Source organism: Colias philodice, chromosome 1, assembly GCF_061535455.1.
Source record: "Colias philodice isolate Cphi_HAF_F1 chromosome 1, ilColPhil1 Martin Lab GWU primary, whole genome shotgun sequence".
Lineage (NCBI taxonomy): Eukaryota > Metazoa > Arthropoda > Insecta > Lepidoptera > Pieridae > Colias > Colias philodice.
In genome coordinates, this window is record NC_143086.1 from 3,704,527 (window position 1) to 3,727,681 (window position 23,155).

Here is a 23,155-nt window from a genome sequence, read left to right on the forward strand (position 1 = left end):
TACTTTGTAGTTTGTGGTACATAACAGAAGTATTCTGTCATTTGACATTTGTATTTGCCGAGTGAGAGAGCGCTAAGCTGTGCGATTTGTTTCATGTATTGATTTTGAATACACAAATGTAATGAACAACTTGTAGCTCATTGATTTGAAACACTGCAATCGTCTGGACTGCATGTAATAGTAGATTGAGAATATCAAAATATGAAACTTGTTAAACCAGCGACCAAACCCTGACCCTCAAAATAAGTTTCAATATTTTCTTAGTGGTTCGCGGTGCGTAAATGTTTACGAATATTTGTCTAGTCGTAATCTGCATTTGTTTTTCTTATTTTTGCTTGTGCCTCAGTTTTTTATTGATATACTTGCCGACCTTTTACTTTCCTAAATTCTAACCCTTACTTTATATTTATCATTTTTGTTTGGTTCTATTGCAAAGCGAAAGTGGCGTGCGAAAAATGAAATCGTTCCTAATATTGTATGCTGAGCTGTACTGAATAGTTCTAAGAGTGTATTAGAATAATAAATTAAAACATTAGTGACATCTTATTAGTAAACATTAATTAGATTTCTCCTCCATGCATATCTTGGCTCTTGCTAATAATTATTAAAATCGAATATTTTTGCTCTTCATATGTTATGTTTTGTTTTATTTTTTGTGTATAAACTGCATGATGTGTTAAACTTTCTGTTAGAACTGTTTAATAACATTGTACATATTACAGGATATTATAATTTCTAAATGATACGAGAGTTTTACGATAGCACCGATGAAGATGAAATGGAAAGCCAGTATGAGGTAGATCCAGAATGCCTAGTTCTGACGAGACCAGATCGCGACATGCATAACCGATGCTGTGGTGGGAAGGCCTGGTGCATTAGAGTAAGTATACAACATTAGACTACTTGATCTAAACCTTGTAGTATATATTATAAGAAATATACTACAAGGTTTAGGACAAGTTAGAACAAGTTTAGTTGCCTACTTACCTAAAGAAATTATATCTAAAATTACATAAAGAGATGTACAAATTCTTATATACCTACCTACTTACTAAAAATAAGGCAGCGATTGTACCAAAAAATGAATCTTAAATTAAATAAAAATTGTTCTTGCTGTGCAGTTTTGCTATTAACTTAAATTAGTCATAAGATTTGGGTTCTAAATTGGCTATAACTTTTTTTTATAATTGTTTTTGATATTAAATAAAACCTAAAGATAAAAACGAATGAGCTATTTAAGACATGCTGGTATATCCATTGGAATAATTGAAGTAAATTCAATAATGATGATTGATCTATTGCAATAATTAAATTGATTATCTTTCACATTATAATATTTATATAAACATTTTAACGTAACATCCAAATACTTTGTATGTAAGTTAAATTTACAATATACACAGGCGGACTCTAATGATTGAATCCAAAGAATTACACTGTATTCATTACCAGTAAAAAAATTTAATATTTATTTTATGGCATTCAAATCCTATACATATAAATGATACATTTTTAAAAAAAAATAGCCTAGCCTCTTGGAGTATAGTAAATTCGATTGTTGAAGCGGATTCTGCACCAGTAGCCGAGAGGCTAGACATAGTTTCGGTATGGCATAAAGATGTGGGTTTGAAATCCGCCTCGGAATCGATTTTTATCTATTCTTTAAAAATTTCTTACCAGTAGTAAAGTTAAACATGAATAATCTCTCATACTTATAATCTTGTCTACGTGCGAGGGAGATAATAATAATAAATAATAAATAAATATTATAGGACATTATTACACAAATCGACCTAGTCCCACAGTAAGCTCAATTAAGGCTTGTGTTGTGGGTACTAGGCGACGATAAATATAATATTTAATAAATACATATATAGATAATAACACCCAGACCCAAGAACAAATAATTGAGTTCATCACACAAATATTTGCCCTGACCGGGGATCGAACCCGGGACCGTCGGCTCAGTAGGCAATTACTTTACCACTGCACCAACCGCGTCGTCTGAAGAGATGAATAGACTTTTTGAATTCTATGTGAAATTAACTTATACTATAACTAAACTTTGTGTTTTCACTTTTCACCATATGAATGAATAAAATATAAAATTCTTAATTCATTCAGTAAAATACTTGGACTTTTTGTCCTTTCTTGTCCATTGTTTTACTAAGAAATTCAAAAGTACATGAATATAATATATACTTAAATAATTTTCTTCGTGCGATGGGGACGCTATGGGGGTTTGGTATTAACCTGTTTTTTTATATGTTGTAACTTTAAATTTATACTTTTCACAATTTTTCCTTTATCTGTGCTATAACTAAGACGTTACTGCGTAACAAATTTTGAGATTCTATGTTTGCAGAAATTACCCTGTTTGTATTATTTAGGTATTATCCAATAAGGGTTCCGTTTTTTCTTTTTGAGGTTCGGAACCCTAAAAATAAACATAGATAACAAATAAAATTCAGTTATCTGTATTCCAATGTAATTTTATGGCTACGCTCTGCAATCATCTAATAATTATAGGTTGGCAACATTGATTCTATAGTCTATGGAAAAAATGTTAGTTTCAAAAATACAAAACCTACTGTTTCCGTTGCATCCATGATTGTTATCAGACCAACAAAGTTATTATTAGGATCACTGATTTTCTTATCACCACTGAAGTTATGTAGGACATGCAGGGTCTATTTACTTAAATTCTAGACTTGATAACTAAATTACTGTTGTCTTTAGATTTAGATAAAAATGCCCTATAAAATACTTAACAAAAGCTAGACTGTCCCATACATCACCTAACCTCAGGCCTAGCCACAGTCCACATTCTAAATTCAGACAAAATCATGTAGTATACCTTTTCAAAATTGAATAATTCGGAAGTATTAAGAAGAAGACTGGTGTTTTTATTTGGAGTCAAATATGAAGAAAGTTCCCGCTTACACAGAAGTAAACGCCAAAAATATGTTCTATTATTTTTATAGCTTCTTTCTGTTTCCTTTTATGTATTTGGAATTTATCTTCTTCGTTATTATACTTAGATCATTAAATAATGATCTAAGTTATTATATAACTTATTAACATGTAACTTTTATTGAATTTTTAAGTTACTTACATTAATAAAAAAAAAAAACGCACATTCGACACAAACACGATACTCTTGTTTATGGTTATTCGAATTACGATCACTAATATAAATATTAAACCGTACCGTCTTATAAAATGTTTGGGAGTAGTGGTGGGGAGGGATTAAGGCTGATTTACGCTACACCGTGTGGCGACCGCCTTTCCCCGTCTGTGCCCCGTCTGGGGGCTATCAATCATTATTTTACATACTTTTTTATGAAGGGATTTATGACTGAACGTGTCTCGGACGGGGTACGGTGTTGAAATATGTATGGATATGGATTCATTTGTTTCCCGGCTCTGGCACGGCCCGTTCACAGCACGGTGTTATAGTTCGATTCAAAATTAATGGCGGTTCGGAAGTTCGCAAGGTGCGAGTGCGAGTCCCTTAACGTCCCGCTAATACCTAAAATTGTTTCTGCGCATCGGATCGTACGATGTTCCGAGCCGCCATTAAGTTAGAATCGTATAATAGCGTGAATCATGCTAAATACGATTTTTTTCTCCACGCAGGATATATGCGGCATCATATGCGCTGTTCTCACTTGGCTCCTTATCCTGTACGCTGAGTTCGTCGTGATGATGGTGATGCTGCTGCCTGGCGTGTCGACGTATCCGGTGTACAGCTACATAAACATCATCATATTCCAGACGCTCGCCTTTCTCGCGTTCGCTTCGCACCTCCGCACGATGTTCACGGATCCGGTAAGTTTTTTGTTGTGTAATATGTTGATGTTGTAAAGGAAATATTTATTTGTGTGTTTGTTTATTGTTATGGTTCAACCTGAAAACTGCTAGAACGATTATCAAAATCTTTACTGAGGAATATTTTCATAAGATGCTAAACCAGAGTACCTATGCACCTATTGATATATGTACGTTTCATTCATCTGAAGATATTAATTTATGTTTATAGAGCTAAGTTAAGATACCCATTTTTTATTAATTCATTAAAATATTACATTTTTAATTTCACTTGAAGTATACGTAGAGAAGTAGAAGTATACATATCAAAGGAATAAAATTACATGAGATCCTCTGAGAAACGCATCCTACATTGAAACTCCATTGGGCTAAATAACTAATAATATGAAAAAGACAAAATATGTACATTCGGAGCAAATCCTCGTCGCAATGATTTTTTGACCTACATTTTCTAAACTGCAATCCATGTGCATATTGTTACGAAATTGTTGTAAATTTAAATAGATACAATACCATACATAATATAGAATTAATAATACACATCGCTTGCCTAGTATTCATACGGCCGCATACAAAACTAATTTAAAACTGTTATACAACAGTTATACAATTACGTAGTAACGATCCGTGACTACGACTCTATTCGTGTTAATTTTAACAACCTTATGACCTACGTTCGCATTCTGTATAGAGGTTTTGTTAGGCTAACAATTCAATACAATGCAGGAGTTAAAGGAGATCACTATCTATAGTATCTATAATATACAAATACGCAGCGGGTGTAGGTACTAGTACTATTTTCTATGCACTTATCACGATGGAACATCGTTGATTTCATACTATAAGATGCAGATTTAACAAATACTAGCTGTTCGCCTCGGCTCCCTCCCTGTTGTAATTGACATTTTCAAAATTTTAGTGATAAAAATATCTAATATTCATCTCTTGGTTCTAAGCAACCTCCCCACCAACTTGCAGCCAAATTAGTTCAACCGTTCTTGAGTTATAAATAGTGTAACTTACTTACTAACACGACTTTCTTTTATATGCATACCTATAGAATATATTTTTCATTGCAATACATGCAGCCACAAGAACAAAAGGCAGTTACAAATTACGAGAAGCAGGTTAAATTTCGATTACCGGGCTCTTAGTTAATTCCAAGTTAATCTAAAGTTAATGGAAAAAACAACGGCATCGATTTTCTGTCAAGTTACGAGTCTCGAGTCGCCACTCTTTTTTAAATTGCATCCGTAATCGTTTTCAGCCGCTACATTTTGTGAAAGCCGTTTGAAAAGCTTAGCTCTAAAAAATATAAAATAAAAGACGCCTGCAGCGATGCAATATTAACGAGCTACAATGTATCGCACAATTCTTATTTTTCTCATTTCTTTTGTATTTAATTAATTTTTCTACGTCCTACTGCATCTTCAGGGAATTGTTTACTCCAACTGTTTACGCCCACGATCTTATTATTATTTAATGGAAAGAAAGAACTGTATTTAAGTATTGTTATTTACTGTAACGGAATTTTATAAACACAATTACTTTTATATTATGTAATAATAGCTTAGAATTTTGTTATTTTTTCTCAATATTTTATAACGTAGGTACTAGCTTATTTGGAAGACGTTTTCTTCCGGCGAACGGTCAAATTCGTGAATTTTTATATTTATAATTATTTAACTTTCTTAAGTTTTACTTTCATAAGATCTTTCTCCTGACAATAACGAACATAACAACAGAAAAATTTACTATATCGGTCCAGTTGTTCAGGCGTGATGTCGTGACCATGGGATATAGGGATTCATTTTTATATATAGTAAATTTTCGTAATAGAGTTACTCTTAAATACAGAAATGTACGAGTATTCATCAGAATAGCTATTGTTAAGATTATCCTATTCATATCGTCCATGCTTCATAGATCATATCACATAATATACTCCACTCTTCGAGAAGGATTCCTGGAAGTTTATTGTGATTTCATATTTCTTTGTATTGGCCGCCCAAGACGATCCTCCCTCCAGTCAACAATATTGTTGCCACTTATTCAATTGAGTCTAGTTGGAAAATTGAATTAACTCCGTGATTGACACCTAGTTTTCCACTTATGGAAAATCCTCTCAGTTACACAACAATGGCTATCTGCAATAGTCAATTGTAGATGACAGGCTTGTTATTTGCTGAAAATGAAATGGCTCTAATTAACCTGTCGATAACATGGCTTGGACATTTCGACGACATGTGAAATTCACAAGCCGTATGTAGAATAGCAAATTATTGACAACCAGTAATTAACTACTTTATACGGAGTTCGCGGTTTGCGTTAAATTATTCAGAGCAGGGACTTTTGATTGAAGTATTCGCTTTGTTAATTGTTTTACGATTGCTAAAACGATTTACGATTGCTTTGCCTTTGTTTGGATTTGATACCTAAAAGCTAAAACATTGCTGGGTAGAATACATAGGATCGACCGATGTAAAACATAGTTTATTTCGACTTACATGTTTCAATTGGTATTTTCGTTTCGCTATTATTCAAGATGTATCCCATATTCCATATTTAGAATATAATCCGATATTTATTATATTAACGAACATAAAGAAGCAACGAACAGTGAAAAACCTATACAACATGGAAATAAGACGTCTACGACACATCCTCTGCGAATTTTGCGTCTCAACGATTTTATATATTTTCTATTTAAGTAAATTTAACGACGCGAACATTTCGTCGTGCCTTTTTATTAAATCCCGTGCTCGGTACACGTTTCAGTGAATTCTGGTATATTCGATATCCTGAAAGGCTTTTGCCAAGTTTGAGATTTGATTAGGCTTCGCGTTCACAGTTTGCGAGAAAGTTAAAAGTCAGCTTGGTAATTGCGCCATTCAGCTTCGTTGTGAAATTGTATTCAAAGAATATTATGGTTCTACAATTATGTTTTATAAAGTATCTCTGTATAAAACATATTTGACATACTTATTATGATTTTTTTTCTGAGTTTTTTCCTTTTTTTCTCTTGTATGTATAACTATGTGTGTTAAATAAAGGATTTACATAAATCTCTCCCAACAACCTACAATACATGAAGTACGTTTACAGTAAAATGCTTTTTCCCAATAACAATTGGGATTAAACTTTATTTTCCGGATAATATTTGCACGTGCATACGGACAAAAGACAAAGCAACAATGTAAACATTTACAACAGAGCTATTCCAATATACGCGTTTCAATAAAATTTGTCAAACAATTCGATATTGAAACCTTTTGAATTTCATATTCGCACACGAGTTATATCTTTTGTTTGAATTGAATAGCATATCAAACTGCTACCCACACATTTTGCTATTTCTGTATCTATAAATCCAGCAAACCTAAAGGTTGGCACGTTCGATTCGTAATAGATATTTGCAGTGCAATTCCTATCAAATCTAAGTGCAAACTGGAAATAAGATTCTCGGTTTTACAATTTTATTTTACACAAAGTTCTTTCATTAATATTTTTGTTGACGATGATTGTAGGTGGATGGAAATGGAACGCCGCGGCCGCTCAAATCGTTGTATTGAAACTTAACTTAAAACATTATAGGGTAAAAGTGGGATAGATGCCCTACTTTTTGAAATAGCCTCATAATTTTAAATACATGAATCTTATACGAACACTTTGTATGAATATAGCTAGGTTAATTATCTGTTTTGAATTACTATATATATTTTTTATCCTATCATTTATAGATAATGTGTAATAAATATTTTTGTAGAACACCTTTTTTGAGGATAGATGCCTACCTAGTTGGATAGTTGCCCCACCATGAAAATACTAAGGAGGATAGATGCCTGCAGAGTGGGATAGATGCCTTACATACTCTATAAACGCGAAATCTAATAAAATTAATATGATAAACCAGCAAATGTCATGTTAACATAGTTGTTCTGTTGTCCAAGAATATACTTGCGCTCGCACTCCTTCTTTTCTTTTGTAATTTCGTGGCGTGGTTCTCCTACAATCAGTATAAGGACAGATCATTAATAAGTAAATATACATAACAAAAAAAGCAAATTAAACGAGTAAAATCGGTTAATATAGAGAAAACCTCTGACGCAATCAGGTAAAAATATAAACAGTACTTGTGATTATCGATAATAACATGTACATATGTATTGAGGGATAGATGCCCTTAGAGGCCCCTAAGGGCATCTATCCCTCGAAAAAAAAGGGGCAACTATCCTTTTTGATAAGGATAGCTGCCCCAGTATTTTTTTTATTAAATAAAAACAAATGAGCCACTATTTTCACTTAGATTTGTACTTAATGAACCAGTGTATAGACATAATAAGAAATATAGTGAAATTTATTAATACTTATAAAGTTATGCAAAGGCAAATATCAACCTTTTTAAATTTTAACGTGTTCGTGAAGTTCGCCGCGGATATTATAACACGCACTAGCGAAACACGTCTTCACCAAACAACAGCTCATGCGTACCCGAGGTGCGGGGTGATAGGAGCTCCTATTTAAATCATTAATTCGTAGTCACGACTCTGGGAAGTGAGGTTTTTTGAAAATGAGGCATCTATCCCCGTGCGGCATCTATCCCACTTTTACCCTATACAAATATATCTACTAAATAAGTGTATTGTTTTAGCGGCCGATACCTACTGGTTAAATTATAGTTGACGCATATAATGTTATCTCATATCTTTACTAATATTATAAAGCTGAAGAATTTGTTTGTTTGTTTGTTTGAACGCGATAATCTTAGGAACTATTGGTCCGATTTGAAAAATTCTTTCTGTATTAGATAGCCCATTTATCGAGGAAGGCTATATATCATCACGCTAAGACCAACAGGAGCGGAGCAATGCGGGTGAAACCGCGGAGCACAGCTAGTAAATTATAAAATGAAACCTTCCTCTTTAATCACTCTTGTAAAACTCGTAATTGGAAGTTGTAAGCTTTGAAGATTTCCCGAATAAATATTAAATGTTTAAAAATAATTAATTAGATATTAAATTGATGATGTGAGATGTCTTGTAAATGTTGCGTCTACTTAGAATAAATAAAATTCCAGAAACAGTCTTCAATACGAAGTAAATTGAAAGGAATACTTATTAGTTATTATGAATGCAAAGATTGATATCAATTTAGTCTGATTTTGATTCGAATTTCTACGTTTAATCATAAAAATTGTAGCTATTACAGTAATTGATTGAATAGTACGTACCTATCTTCAGTGTGGATATTCATATTTTGTTTAATATTTGTCCTCATCATCATCAATTTATCATTAATCATCATCACTAGTTATTACATAAAAATGGAATCACACAAACTTTTTTAAAATAATGAGATCTAAATAACAACATTATTATTGAAGTAAGTAATTAGCAAATTCACAAAACCAAACTAAATAATACAAGCTAATAATTTTACTTTTTTGTATAAAGATGAACGAAAATGTGAATGGCTCTATTAGACGTTTGATTGAAGGGTTCACAAGTGGTTATTTATTTGAAATCCTAGAAGCATAAATATTGCTTGGCTATTATTACAATGCAATAATTATCTGTCCATGTCCCAGTGTTTTACTCGTCTGCTTGATGGACAGGAATATCAATTGTACAATTATCTTTAAACGATATGAAATATGATAATGATTTTGATTCCTTATTATATGGTTCCTTTGTTTCTATAAACATTCCTTTTATTTTTAACTATTTCGGCATTTTTACTTACATTAAAAAAAAAAAAAAAATTTGTGTGGTTTTATGAAACCACGGTAAAAGTGAAACTGTTCGAACGGTTCCGAACACTGCTTTGTGTAGCGCATGTCGCGTGTCGGTCGGCTGCCGACTACTCGGCAGCCGCGATACACGCGACATGCGCTACATAGACCAAAAAGTTTGAGACGATGTAATAAAAGTTTCACTTTAAAATTGTTTTATTTCAGAAATTATCCCTTCCCATATGCAAGTTACAAATGACAATGTGATAGAATTGTACAAACTAAATAAAAAAAAGAAAGACAGTTAGAGCATCATTTATAGTTTTATTCGGCAAGTAATTTCATAATAAAATCTTTCATGTTATAATTATATAATAAATCATCTCAAAGCTACGAAGTAGCTTTCTACGTAAGCTGTCTACGCAGAAATAATAATTTCCTTTTTATAATAAGCTTTGCCGTACTTTGCGCGGAAGTAAATTATCGTTGTCATTTTGAATATTCACGAAGCACAATTCCAATATATTTTATTTGTGCCATAAAAGTTGAAAAATAATAAAATTAGATTCAAAAAGTGGATGCGTATAATGTATATCGCTAGTATATTATCCTTAACAATTATGATAATTCAATGTATGAATATTTAACCCTTGTAAGGAACTTTAATAATCCTAGAATCTACATTACACTATTTCGTATTTATGGCTCCTTTAATTGTTTTAAAACATCACATCAAACAGTCTTTTGTGTAATAAATTTTCTTTGTCAATTGCGAAATGTATCACGACAAAGAAAGGAACAATTAATACCTATACAGTTATATACCAGTTAATTATGACTAAATATAGGTACAAAGTACTGGGACTAGCAGGGCGCGATTCCCACATATTATATGAATATCAACCCCTTTTAGAATCAAATTGGCTTTGAACGTTTTAGTGTTTTGCCGGATTTCCATTCAGTTTTATTTCCGTCTCTAGTGGGTTTGGTTGTTTTGGTAGTGCTTCTTTTGTTCATTGCCTCGGTGTATTTTCACAAGTTGGCATCGTTTGTTTGAGCTTGGTCAACTTTAATTGCTTAGTTTCGTAATTACTGCGCTTTGATTTCCCGGGTTTAGGGTTTGCTTTTTTTTGTTTGTTGCGTTCAGGTTCGATTCGTTATAGTTAAAAAGCTTTTTTCGTACGTTTTTTTAGTAATACATAGAGGCAAATGAGTGATGATATATTGTGTATTTAACGAAATATCTAACTCAATTTAAAAAATCGGGGTAAATTTATAAATGCAACCGTGAATTTTTAAAAGGTTCAGTAGTATTATAAGTTGCACATTTTTCTTGTTTGCATACGCAAACGATATAAAAATGGGAAAATAGAAAAGTGGTACATTTAACATTCTTTAGAATAAACGGTACCTTTTATTTATTCTTCTGAGTGAGGAATACGAGATGAAAATATAATGTATTCGTCAACGTTTTTTTTGAATTCTTTTTGAGTCAGACATTGTTGTGTTTGCTAACTGTACATTACTGTTTATGCTAATCTTAATATGTATATATAAATCTCGTGTCACAATGTTTGTCCCCAATGGACTCCTAAACCACTTAACCGATTATAATAAAATTCGCACACCATGTGCAGTTCGATCCAACTTGAGAGATAGGATAGTTTAAACATGTAGGTACCACGGGCGAAGCCGGGTCGGACCACTAGTATTCTATATAATAAAAATATACCGACAAATGTTGTTGTTGCAAAGCGTAAAACTCGAGAACAGCTCGACCAATTCGGAAATTTCTTTTTATGTTATTGTTAAGGCACTAGGATGGTTCTTACTTAGAGAAATCAGAAGAGCAACGTCTGCCGGGGCTGTTAGTTATAAAATTAGTTTTTCCATTGTTTTACTTCTTTTTATAATGCATTATTACGATGCAATCAATTGAATATATTTAAAGCTGTAAAATAAAATTAGAGGCAAGCTTAACGTGTGAGTGCATGCATCAGATAATCGGGGATAATCTCTTAATGGTGAAGTCGTTTTATACCAGTACTTAGAGCAATTAAATATTCAATACGAATACAATATAAAAGCTTTTGTATTAAAATGTATTTCTGATAAATTTTATTAAATACAATAGATTCGAGATTAGTATACGAATCTGAATTAATTTTTGATTAGTTTCAAAAGTAGGTGTGGGTAAGTATCGACTGAAAATAAACTAGTTATAATAATTTGTTAGTAAAATGATGTTCCACCCTATTAATTTATAGTATAAAGTTTGCTCAAAGCTAACCTTGTTATGTGAGCGATATTGTAATTGCTAGTTCAGAAAATTGTATCAAGTTTCCAGACGATATTGAATTTGCCTGTAATTTTGCGGATCACTGGCGCTCTTCGATGATGTTATTAAGACTAGGATACATGTAAAATCGTTTAAGGTTATTGGGGTTGCTCTATGCATATAAAATTGCATCGGAAGATTTAAATGAAAAAACACAGAATAACTCTTTGTGGTATCGCGCTATTTTAGTATAGAATTTGAAAGGGTTATGAATAAATCTTTGTAATTTTAAAAGGAAACGCAGATCAGATTAACAGACAAAGATTTGCATGTGAATAAAATGGAATCTATTTGAAAATATCTAGATGCACCTTCGGTTCCTTTGAACGTTTTGATCTGTAAGCAATATATTTTTATTTAAATACTCAGTTTTATAAAGCCTTTACGCTATTTAACCACTAAGATTAGAATACAATTTTTAACAATTTACAAATTGTTGTAGCTTTCGTATTTTTGTGTCTTCAAATTCGGCCTCCCCTGATTTGGCTTATTTCAATTAATTATTTCAATAGGTCTATTGCACGCCTCATAAGCGAAGCGTTGAGGTGGGTACTACTGTCACTTCGCGCAAAACATCTGATTTTTCAAACTTAAAATGTCTTTATGTATCATACATTGCACTTGTAAGATAATACATACACACACATATTAAGAAAAAATACTATTTTTAACGTTCATGATATTTTTGATGTCATTTTTGTTATTTAAACTAGTTAAAAAACAGTTTAAAAAAGTTCTGTCTTGGACGTCCGTGTGTCTGTATGTGCGGATCCTTTTTCTTGTTAACACGATAGCGACCGAAATACTTTACTAATTGAGTCTTTTTTTTTTCTCTTACGCTTGAGTATGCTCAGGAATAGAACCCTTTCATTTTTCAGGGTCTGATTCGATGTGGTTTAATTGTTATTAAATAAACAAAAATAATAATTAATAAATATTTATTAAAAAAAAATTATGAGGCGTGCACTTTTGGATTCCCAAATTATATTTATTTATTCATCCAAAAATAATGCAAATTATCCGGGTTTTCCTCCACTTTTAAATTACTCGAGTATATTCATTGTCTTTAAATACCTATTGTCTGAACACCGCATTTCAGCCAATTTCTTCACATAAATGTTTCCTGAAAGAGCAATTAACATACATCCAGCCTTGTAAATTTTGTCTTTTGTTCTTCCAACCTACATAGTTTTGTGAAAAAGATTTCCGTTACTTATTATGTTTTTCATCGTTTAAAACTCAACTTCCACAAAAAGGAATTTGAAGATAAAAATTAGCCAAATTGGTCCCGCCGTTCTCGAGTTTTGGCATAATAAACTAACAATTTATTTTAATTCGTAATATCGTTCTAGGATTCATCGTGAATTCACTTCTTTCCCAATAATTTCTGTCTTATCTCCCAAAATTTTCCTTGTAATACTTAATAGTTTGATTTTTGACTCATCACCCTTCCACCAGGGTGCCGTACCAAAAGGCAACGCGACGAAGGAGATGATCAAACAGATGAGCTTCCGCGAGGGTCAGGTGATATTCAAGTGCACCAAGTGCTGCAGCATCAAGCCGGAGCGCGCGCACCACTGTTCCGTCTGCCAGCGGTGCATCAGGAAAATGGACCACCACTGCCCCTGGGTGAATAACTGCGTGGGGGAAAACAATCAGAAGTACTTTGTACTGTTCACGGTGAGTTGGATTTGGTGTTTCCCCATAATCTTTTAAAGTAATTAAATAAAGTTGAATATTTGAATTTGTAAAGGTTTGAATTTTTTTGTAATTAAATCTGGTATTCTATCTTGAAATAATAAGATTATAGATGATCAAACTGGGAACATGACCAGTAAATTTATCTGTAGAGAAGAAGTTAGACTTCTTAATGCTGATCTATCGCCCTATATAGCTGAATTGCACTTTATATTAAAGTTGTCTACCAACAGTTCAGCATCCTCTTTTGCGACTTTGCAATAAATCACCCCTTAAACTGAAAAATAATAATAAAAAAAAATAAATAAATAAAAATAATAATGAGGGAGGCCTTTGTCCAGCAGTGGATGTCCCACGGCTGACACGACGACGACGACGACGACCCTTTAAACTTACACTTCTAGTAGAAATACATATATCGAACTTCCACTTGCAGTTCTACATAGCGGCGATCTCGATCCACTCGCTCACGCTCTCCGTGTACCAGTTTGTGACGTGCATCCGGCACGAGTGGCGCGACTGCAGCACTTACTCCCCACCCGCGACAGTTGTTCTACTGCTGTTCCTGATCGCGGAGGCTCTACTGTTCGCCATCTTCACTGCAGTGATGCTGGGTACTCAGTTACACGCCATCTGGAACGACGAGACGGTAAGTGTGTACATGTATTAGAGACTACTTCAAAACTTTTGTATGGAACTCGAGCATGTTTCATCAGGGACGACCGCAGGTAAGAATCCGACATAACCCACGGCTCCTTCCCCGGGGGCCGTGGGTATCTTTGGAAGATTTCCCCACTATAAAAAAAGGGACGACTGCAGCATGTTAATTTGGGAGTTAAATGATTTGGCAAGAATTGAACAACAACGGAGAAGGTACAATAGAGCTGCAGAAGTTTGATCCAATATCAATTTAACTCCTCTCAGTCTATTCCAATCCTTCCGTCGTCTGAACTGATAACGGGCAACGCATTAACAGAAGCTTGAGGGCAGTGGTGATCGGTTACCTTCAAGTGAACAACCAGATTGGTTGCCTGTATAGACATAAAAAATCTTTTTTCCTCTGTGTTGCCTTATTGTTTATGTCATCCTACTTATATTATAAATGCGAAAGTTTGTGGCGATGAATTGATTTATATAGAACGAAACTTGTTTGTTATTCTAAAAAAAAAACTATTGGACAGATTTGAATGAAACTTACATATAGGTTATCCTTCAGAATAACAATTAAATTATTTTAAAATGGCACGCACTGTAAATCTTGCTGTTATTAACTATTTCTGTGAAAAATCTGTAATTAGATACTCTTGTCTCCATTTGGAGAGACAGAAGGAAAATAAAAGTCTTACAGCATAAAAGATGTTTCTTATTGAATAATAAATTATCGGAATTATTATATTTAAATATTTATTTGTTAAAGAATGTACATGAATTAGTAATAGCTCTGCAAATTATTATTATTTTCTTTGCAAATTGCGAATTTATTTGCTTGCGCATATTTGTACTTATTTAATTTATTAAAAATCCAAATAAAATAAATCTTTATGAAATTATTCAAATCATTGTTTAGTCCCAAGACTCCCAAGTGCCATATTCATAGACGTTTTCAATTTGCGATTTTTCCTTCGATTCATATATTTCATCCATGTTTAATAAATCGTCCTTTAAAATAAACTCCATATAAATTTAAATTACGTGATGTTAAAAATCCGCTACATAGTTTTGAAGATCATAGAAACATACAAGCAGACAGCAGAAAGCGACTTTGTAAACTAATTAATAGTTCATATTAACATCTGTTATTATTATTTATTTCAAACTTGTCTTTCCAGGGCATTAAACAACTCAAAAACTACAAAACAACTTTTTTTCTTCTTTTTTGTATTTTTTATGTTTAATTAATTTAAGATAATGTTTTCTATGTATTTAATTTTATATATTTTATGGTGAATAAATGATTGTTATTAATGATTAAACTGTTGCTATTATTAACCGATTACCAATTACTCTTTCCAGGGCATTGAACAACTGAAAAAGGAGCAAGCGCGCTGGATCCGCAAGTCGCGATGGAAGAGCATACAATCGGTGTTCGGACGGTTCTCGATCCTATGGTTCTCGCCTTTCACGCAACCATCGCCTAAAACGAAACTAGAAAGCTATTTATACAGCGTTTAACATAATACCGACGTTCCTTCTTCGGTCACGAGGAAAAGGAACGTGCCTGTTTAAATAATGGTTCGACATCATTAAAATACTCGTGAAATTGCGGTCTCTGTTGTACACTATGAAGAAAATATTCTTTTTTGTCTATGGCCGTGCCGATACCAATAAAGACGGTTACTCTTTATTGTCAATGGTATTTTGACAAAACTTCAAACGAAAATTATGATAGTTTTGTCAAGTACTACGATAAAAGTATCTTTAATATTGCAATATACGGTCCGATAAAATCAAGAAATAGTGAAATAAAAGATTTTCTTTGTGGTGTACACATTGTGGACCGAAAACGAAACATATTCTAAACGAATAGAAACATATTCTAAATGCCGGTGTCTTATTGTTATTTAAGTTCGAATCGAGAATGTACTTATAATAATTCAATTGCGAATTGTTAAAACTTACATAGCGTTGCTCGTTTCTCGTGACAAACGAAGGATATAGAGATATAGTATTATTTATTGATTTTTGGGTAGTTAGACCTAGTTATACGTTAGAGGCTTTCAGCGTTCGGAAAGTCAATAAGTTACCGTTGTTATGTATTGTCATTGATACGTCTTTAAGTGCGAATAGATTATTAATTTTTCTATGAAGTGAATAATCGGCTTTACAGTACTCGAAGGACCATTTACATTAAAATAACGTCACTACAAATCGGACTGTAGAAAAAATGGTAGGTAATATCAAATTTTGAAAAATTGCCTATATAATAAAGTGCGAATAGATTATTAATTTTTCTATGAAGTGAGTAATCGGCTTTACAGTACTCGAAGGACCACTTATATTAAAATGACATCAATACAAATCGGACTGTAGAAAAAATGCTAGATAATATCGACTTAAAAATTGCTAGAATTATAAATTTGTGTTTCGATGACATATGATTGACAACGACGAGTCATGTATGTTATGCTATAGTAATACCCGTAATTGCATATTTTATAGTCTAAACTACCCAAAAATCGCTTGAAATGTATATTAAGACGTTGAATCATCGTTATTAGAAGCAATAACATCTTTATGTTATAGATGTATTTATTTATTTGTAACTTGACTGATGTGGTAGGTAGTATAGGTATGTAAGTGAAATATTTGGATGGATCACCTCCTATAGAACAATGATTTATTGAAGTGAAACTTCTTTATCGGGGTTGGAAAAAAAATTAGTATAACAGTTTTCGTTACGCGTGACATTTTTCCGTTACGCGCCATCTTTTTCTTATCCCTACCACGCGTGATTCGACGTATTTCTGTAAAGGTGCATATAGTAAATTATTTTTTGAAAAATAAGTTCATAAAGAAGTTTCACTTGTTACGTGTGTACACGCACACGTTTTTTTTTGTATGTGGGATAGGGTTCTTGATCTATTCTTTAAACTCCCAATTGTGAATTCAGAAGGAAATATTTTTGTGACAGTGTAAAGAAATCGCCTCTTGAATCAATGTTATGTTTGTGTTAAGGCATTAACACCTGTTTGAATTTTCTTTTTCATGTTATATTACTTAACAGTTTCTGCACGCTATTTTTGTACGAAAGTACACAAATAGTACAGTAGCACATCAATGTGTAAGCACTAAATATCTAACACGAAACACTAAGTTACTTAGTGCTTATGTGTAATGTACAGTCTAGAGGAGGTGATCTGTTATCTATCTCACTCTGACACCAGTATTGTCTTACGTTAGAGCGAGATAAACGATATTTTCTTGATGCGATTAGATTATTACAAAGATACCCTTAATTTTTCTAGAAGATGTGATAAATACCTCTTTGTAGAACCAATACTGTATGTTAGAGTGAGAGAAAATTAATCAACACAAGCGAAGAATAACAAAGGTGTTGTTAATTTTTCTGATATTTTTGGTGAACAAATTGGAAAGCATTATTTATTATCAGACGTTATGGTTAGTATTGGGAAAGATATCAGTTAGCTGTCTCACTATAACACTATGAATGTGATAGGTTAGAGTGAGAGAAATGGCTTGCTGTTCGTTTCGATTAGTAATAATTGTCGTTGATTTTCGCGAAGTTTCCACGGGATATTTAAGTAGGACTATTTTGATAGCTTCCTCTAACGCCTATATTATGGTTTGTTAGAGCGAGAGAAATGTGTGGCTTTGATGATGCAATAATGTTGTTTGGTTAAAAGGTTCTGTATTCGTTGGGAGATGGTATTTGGTGGCAGGCCATCGGACATATTCAGAATATTTCGTAGTTTAGTGATTTGTGAGTCACATTGATTTATGTGCACGTTAAAATATCATAAATGTTGTCTTCTGTAAAGCTTTTTGCTTACTATTATGATGTTGTTTCATTGAATAATTAAAGGGACATAGAATAGATTGTCCCTTCTGAGTGGAGTCGTTTTTATACCGAAATTGTTTACAATCGGTAAAGTAATTTGATCTGGAATCTTGAAAGTAGGATAGTTTTCTCCTTCATAACATCAGTAGCACTGAAAAGCTGACTTGATTTAGGAAACTAATACATAGAAATGGTATAAAAAAGATCTCCGTCATTAAAATTATTTGATGGAGCAATTAAAAATTCTAAATGTTCTTTCTTAGAGTCGTTCTCTATTCCAGTTATAAAACTGGTTATAAAGCTTTTGAGAATATGCGTGTGTTGCGTTCTTCACCAAGTCTTATGTGTGTTATAGTCTGTCCACTATAAGAATTGCTTTTTGACAGCTCGACGGGTGATACCAGAAGTGATGTCCAAAAGATTATTATCGATTGTGATACCATTTCAATTATAAATTCAAAACATTACCATAAATCGAAGCAGGTACGTAAATAATAATTACAATGTAAACATCGATATCGATTATTATAATCTATCGACCCATCATTGAATAATTCTGCATAGACATCACTAAGTGGGCGGGGCCTGTCCTTGAAGTGCAATAATTATTTGTATGACATTTTAACATAGACAATACAATCCTTCATAGGCGTGAAGCTGTCAAATAGTATAATGGACAGAGTTTAGACATCGATGAGTTATAATTAAGGGAATATGTGTTAGTAGAACAAACATAAGATCTCATAAGTTTACGAGTTTCGGAGCACTAATACACACTTTGATATTTGTTAGGAATTGAATACAATGTGTGAATTGAGCCCACTTCGGTTAACGCTTATAATAATATCTTAAAGTTATATTTTGGTAATCATTATTTTAAATCATTGCACATCTTCATAATTAATTATTTTAATATTTTTTCTTTTGACATCTTCGACATTTCGGCTACTTAATTTAAATAATAATATTTTGTTATTCTGAAATTTTATGAATTATTTATTTTGATTGTGCCGTCTCATTTCCTATCTAGTACAGCTGTTGTTTATATATTTATATTTAAATATTGTTAATCATACTTTAGGAAGATAATAGAGCATTATTGTAATCAATGGACGTTAGTAATAATTTTGGTAAATCCGGATACAAAATCACGATCTTCCATTTGTAGTTTTTCAGGAATACGGTGGAATAAATCGATATGGAATAGTGATATTTGAAAACAACGCGAGGTGTGGAAACGTACAATTCTAAATTTTAAATTTATTTACTGGATATTATAGTCGAGCCAATTTAATAGGCAACATTTGACGTCTATCAATTTTATCTTCGAAGAGACGTGCTTAAAAACCTGCTTAAAAACATCGATTGAAAGTGAATTAATCGATACGGACTTGAAACAGTTGTCAATCGAACATGAAACACATGTCAATTTTAAAATTCATCAGGCGAATCCCTGTCCCAGATATATACTTTCTTTCGTAAATTTAAGGAGCAAAATAAGACAAGTACATAATATGTACATAATTAAAAAAACACAACGCATTTATTAATTTATGATGATTTTTATTCACAAGTAATCAATGCATTCGATTCTAGATGTCAGATTTCGATTTTTAGAGTAACGTCTCTGGTATTTAAAAAGAAAAATGTTTATTGAACCAAAATTAGTTATTGTAGTTAATTAGTAGCGACGTTAATTCAGAAATTGTTTAATATGTTTAGAATGGTTTATCAGTAAAATGAAATCTTTAAAATAACTTGTATCGGTCATTATTATTATAAATATGTAATCGTAATTGAAAAAATTGAGCAAATGTGCAGTTCTAACAAAACGAAATAATATATTATTCTATGTCGTCGTTACTAGGTTACGTTGTTGAATTTTGTTGAACTGTCAAATGTTGCCTTTTAAAATGGCTCTACTATAATTCGATATTTATATATTGTTATCAAATCTGGATTATTTTATTCTATTATCGGATTAAGTTTTAAAACAGATTAAGCGCACAGATTATATAGTGATTGTTCGTCAAATATTTTAATTATCTGTAAACCGTTCTGATACTGATTTTGGGAAATCATTCTGGTATTTGCGTTCACGTTTAAAATTTCGTCGTTGTTTTGAAATACTACTACACTATCCAAGGGCAGTTTAAAAAAAATATAGAAGTCGTTTGAATTATTCGATCGCTTGTTATACTATTTATTTGTGTAGTTAAGTTATAGGTTGCTTTTGGATAAAATTATCGGGCTATGTGTTAGGGGTATAAGTAGGAATACAAATTTAGACTAAGACGGTATTTTACTGTAAAATACCTCGGTAATGTAACGTGTAAGTTACACCACGCGAAAATTAATGCGTCCCAGGTGACATTTAGTCGTGAATTATTAGATTAAGTTTTTGTTTGTTAGAAGCGTAGAATCAATCGATTCGACCTGAAAGATTCCAAATGTAACCAATTTTTGCAATTGAGAATGGATAATGAACGTTATGTCTATCGGTTATGAGTTATATTTCCTTGGCGGGATAGCAAGATGTATCGGATGATCTTTACGGACGTTAAAACTGGCATGGACCGATGTGAAACGCTTAATATAACGCCAATTCGAGTATCGTGTTGCCTTAGTCACAAGCTGCCTAAATACCATGCGTTTAATCGATAAACGCACACCTTAAAATTTACATCGACATGAAGCAATAGAGATTTTATTAGGACCTATTATTGAAGCTTCACGCTGCGATAGTGATGTATTCGATTTAGGGGGCAGATTTAAGATATAATTTAATGATAAATCCTGCACTCGCATGCACCAAAACATATTCTAAAGATAATCATATTCTAAATATAAAGATAAGCTTTATATAAGAAGAGTGTATGAGTTACAGTGGATGTTAGTTCAGACTTTAGTGTCCTGAATTCCCATAACCATTCCTAACCTATATTCCCGTCTGCAATCCTTTTTTCCCGTTCCTTTTCGAATAAGTCCTAAGAATCCAGTGTGAGTGCTTATATAATAACTAGGTAGGTAAAAAGTATCAAAAACCAACCGATATAATATTAAGTTAACACTGATTTCTGCCCCCACGTAATCTTAGTTTTAACCAAAACGTTGCTTCTAAATACAACAAGCCTTACATGTTCATGACGTCAATATTTTAACCGTTACTAGGCCTATTAATGTTGCTAAATCTATTTATCAAACAATAGTTCTATAGCATTTTATTAGACCAATGTGTTACCGTTGTATTAGCTATATATAAGTTGTACATTATGATATCTGGATATATAACGCATTGTTTAAGGGTGTTATGGTCACAAAAATTAATGACAAGTTTTAGTTATTAAGGGCTGATTTTTCAATGCTTGGATAAAACTTATACGTCGAATAATGTATAAAACTACATTTTTAAAAACGTATTCTAATTGCCCGTATTTGACAGTTTACGTGACATTTTAATATTATCGTGTAATACTTTATTGGACGGATAAGTTTTATCCAAGCATTGAAAAATCGGCCCTAAGATATAGATTATCACAAATATATATTACGATTAGGACAGAATTATTCGCTGTATTTGACCAACAATACATCATGTTTATATAATGTAAAGATAAATATATGATTAACGATCACTACACAGATAAAGTAGTGATTTATGAATATATTTATCATAGTTTTATATTATATATAAAATGAGTAAATTGATAAAATAGAAGGTTTTTAAATAAAGCTGTTATTCTCAATGAACGGTTTTAACTACACGTTGCAACGTCAAGTGTTATACAAATACGATGATTTAAAGTTCTGTAAATTAAAATTTGGCGGAAGAATAACATTAACAGTCTCTGTAACAAATATTGTTTTTACTTTGCAGCGGTGTAGTTAAAACTCCTCTCAATTGGTTTGTTAGAAAAATATTAGATGAAGATAATCGGCTGTAAATATTATACATATACGTGATAATTGGTGAAATTCATATTCTAATAACAAAATATGGTATTTCATGAAATTCATCTAAATTATATAAAGTCATTCGGATTTGTAGATTTAAAGTGATACATATGCTGTGTATTAACAACGCTGTGAAATTTTTCGAAAGCAATATAAAATGTAACAAATTCTAAATATTATGTATATTTCAATGGCTGGCACTGTAAAGGATAAAGTAAATTATAATTATATTATTCCTAATAATTATATTTATATCATTTTGAGTGTTATTTAAGATAAACAACGGTATTATAGTATTTAGAAACATATTCATTCCAACAGCATTCGTTGTAGAAGAGTGGACATCAGCTGTATATTGTGAAATATTTTTTGATTAGAACATTGTATTTATTCCTCTTTTTAAATAGACATAGCTGATGTAGGCGGCTTGATACGCTTCGTGAGTTGGTGACGTGTGGACGTACCTAGGAAGTTATTGGAACAAGTTCGTAATCAGTTTTCTTCGATATTAATTAAAATAAATATCTTAAATCTTTTTTGTATCACTACTGTGTGGGTGAACGGATAATTTGGCATACAGCGGTTATGTATGAAAAAAAATCATAATAACCTACCAAGGTTATTGGTACATAGTGTTCCCATTTATATACATATTCTTTTTTTATAAAAATTTGAACACCTCACAGATACTTTTTTGAAGACAACCTGTATAACTTACTAGGTACGCCCATATGCTAAATGTGCATAATTAAGGTTCAATAACTAATTTTGTAATTTATAATTATATTGTAATATGACACACATGCATTATATTCGGTAACATTTTTCGAATGGGTCCCCCATTCATTGGTATTAATTTATAAGGATACGGCTTTATTAATTATTATTGGTGGAGTAGATGTAATATTTTGTTTCGTATGACGTGTTTAATTTTTTGTATTTTTCAATTATATTCAATTAAAAAGGAATCATGATTAATTTTGTAATAAATTTTTCCATCTGAGTTTTAGAGATAAGTATAGTTTTTACCACCGGTGCTCGATGCTCTAATTCAAAATGTCTACTTAAAGCTTAGGACTTGTTA

At 32.1% G+C, this 23,155-nt stretch overlaps 1 protein-coding gene across 1 annotated transcript; it reads left to right on the plus strand.

Annotated features, from left to right (window-relative positions):
* The first annotated feature begins 53 nt into the window (after positions 1–53).
* On the plus strand, positions 54–21,459 carry LOC149491069 (palmitoyltransferase ZDHHC3). Its single transcript, XM_089705306.1, has 6 exons — positions 54–273; positions 723–880; positions 3,640–3,831; positions 13,359–13,580; positions 14,035–14,247; positions 15,612–21,459. The coding sequence occupies exons 2-6, from the start codon at positions 740–742 to the stop codon at positions 15,768–15,770; spliced, it is 927 nt and encodes a 308-aa protein (XP_089561432.1). The 5' UTR covers positions 54–273; positions 723–739; the 3' UTR covers positions 15,771–21,459.
* The last annotated feature ends 1,696 nt before the right edge of the window (positions 21,460–23,155 follow it).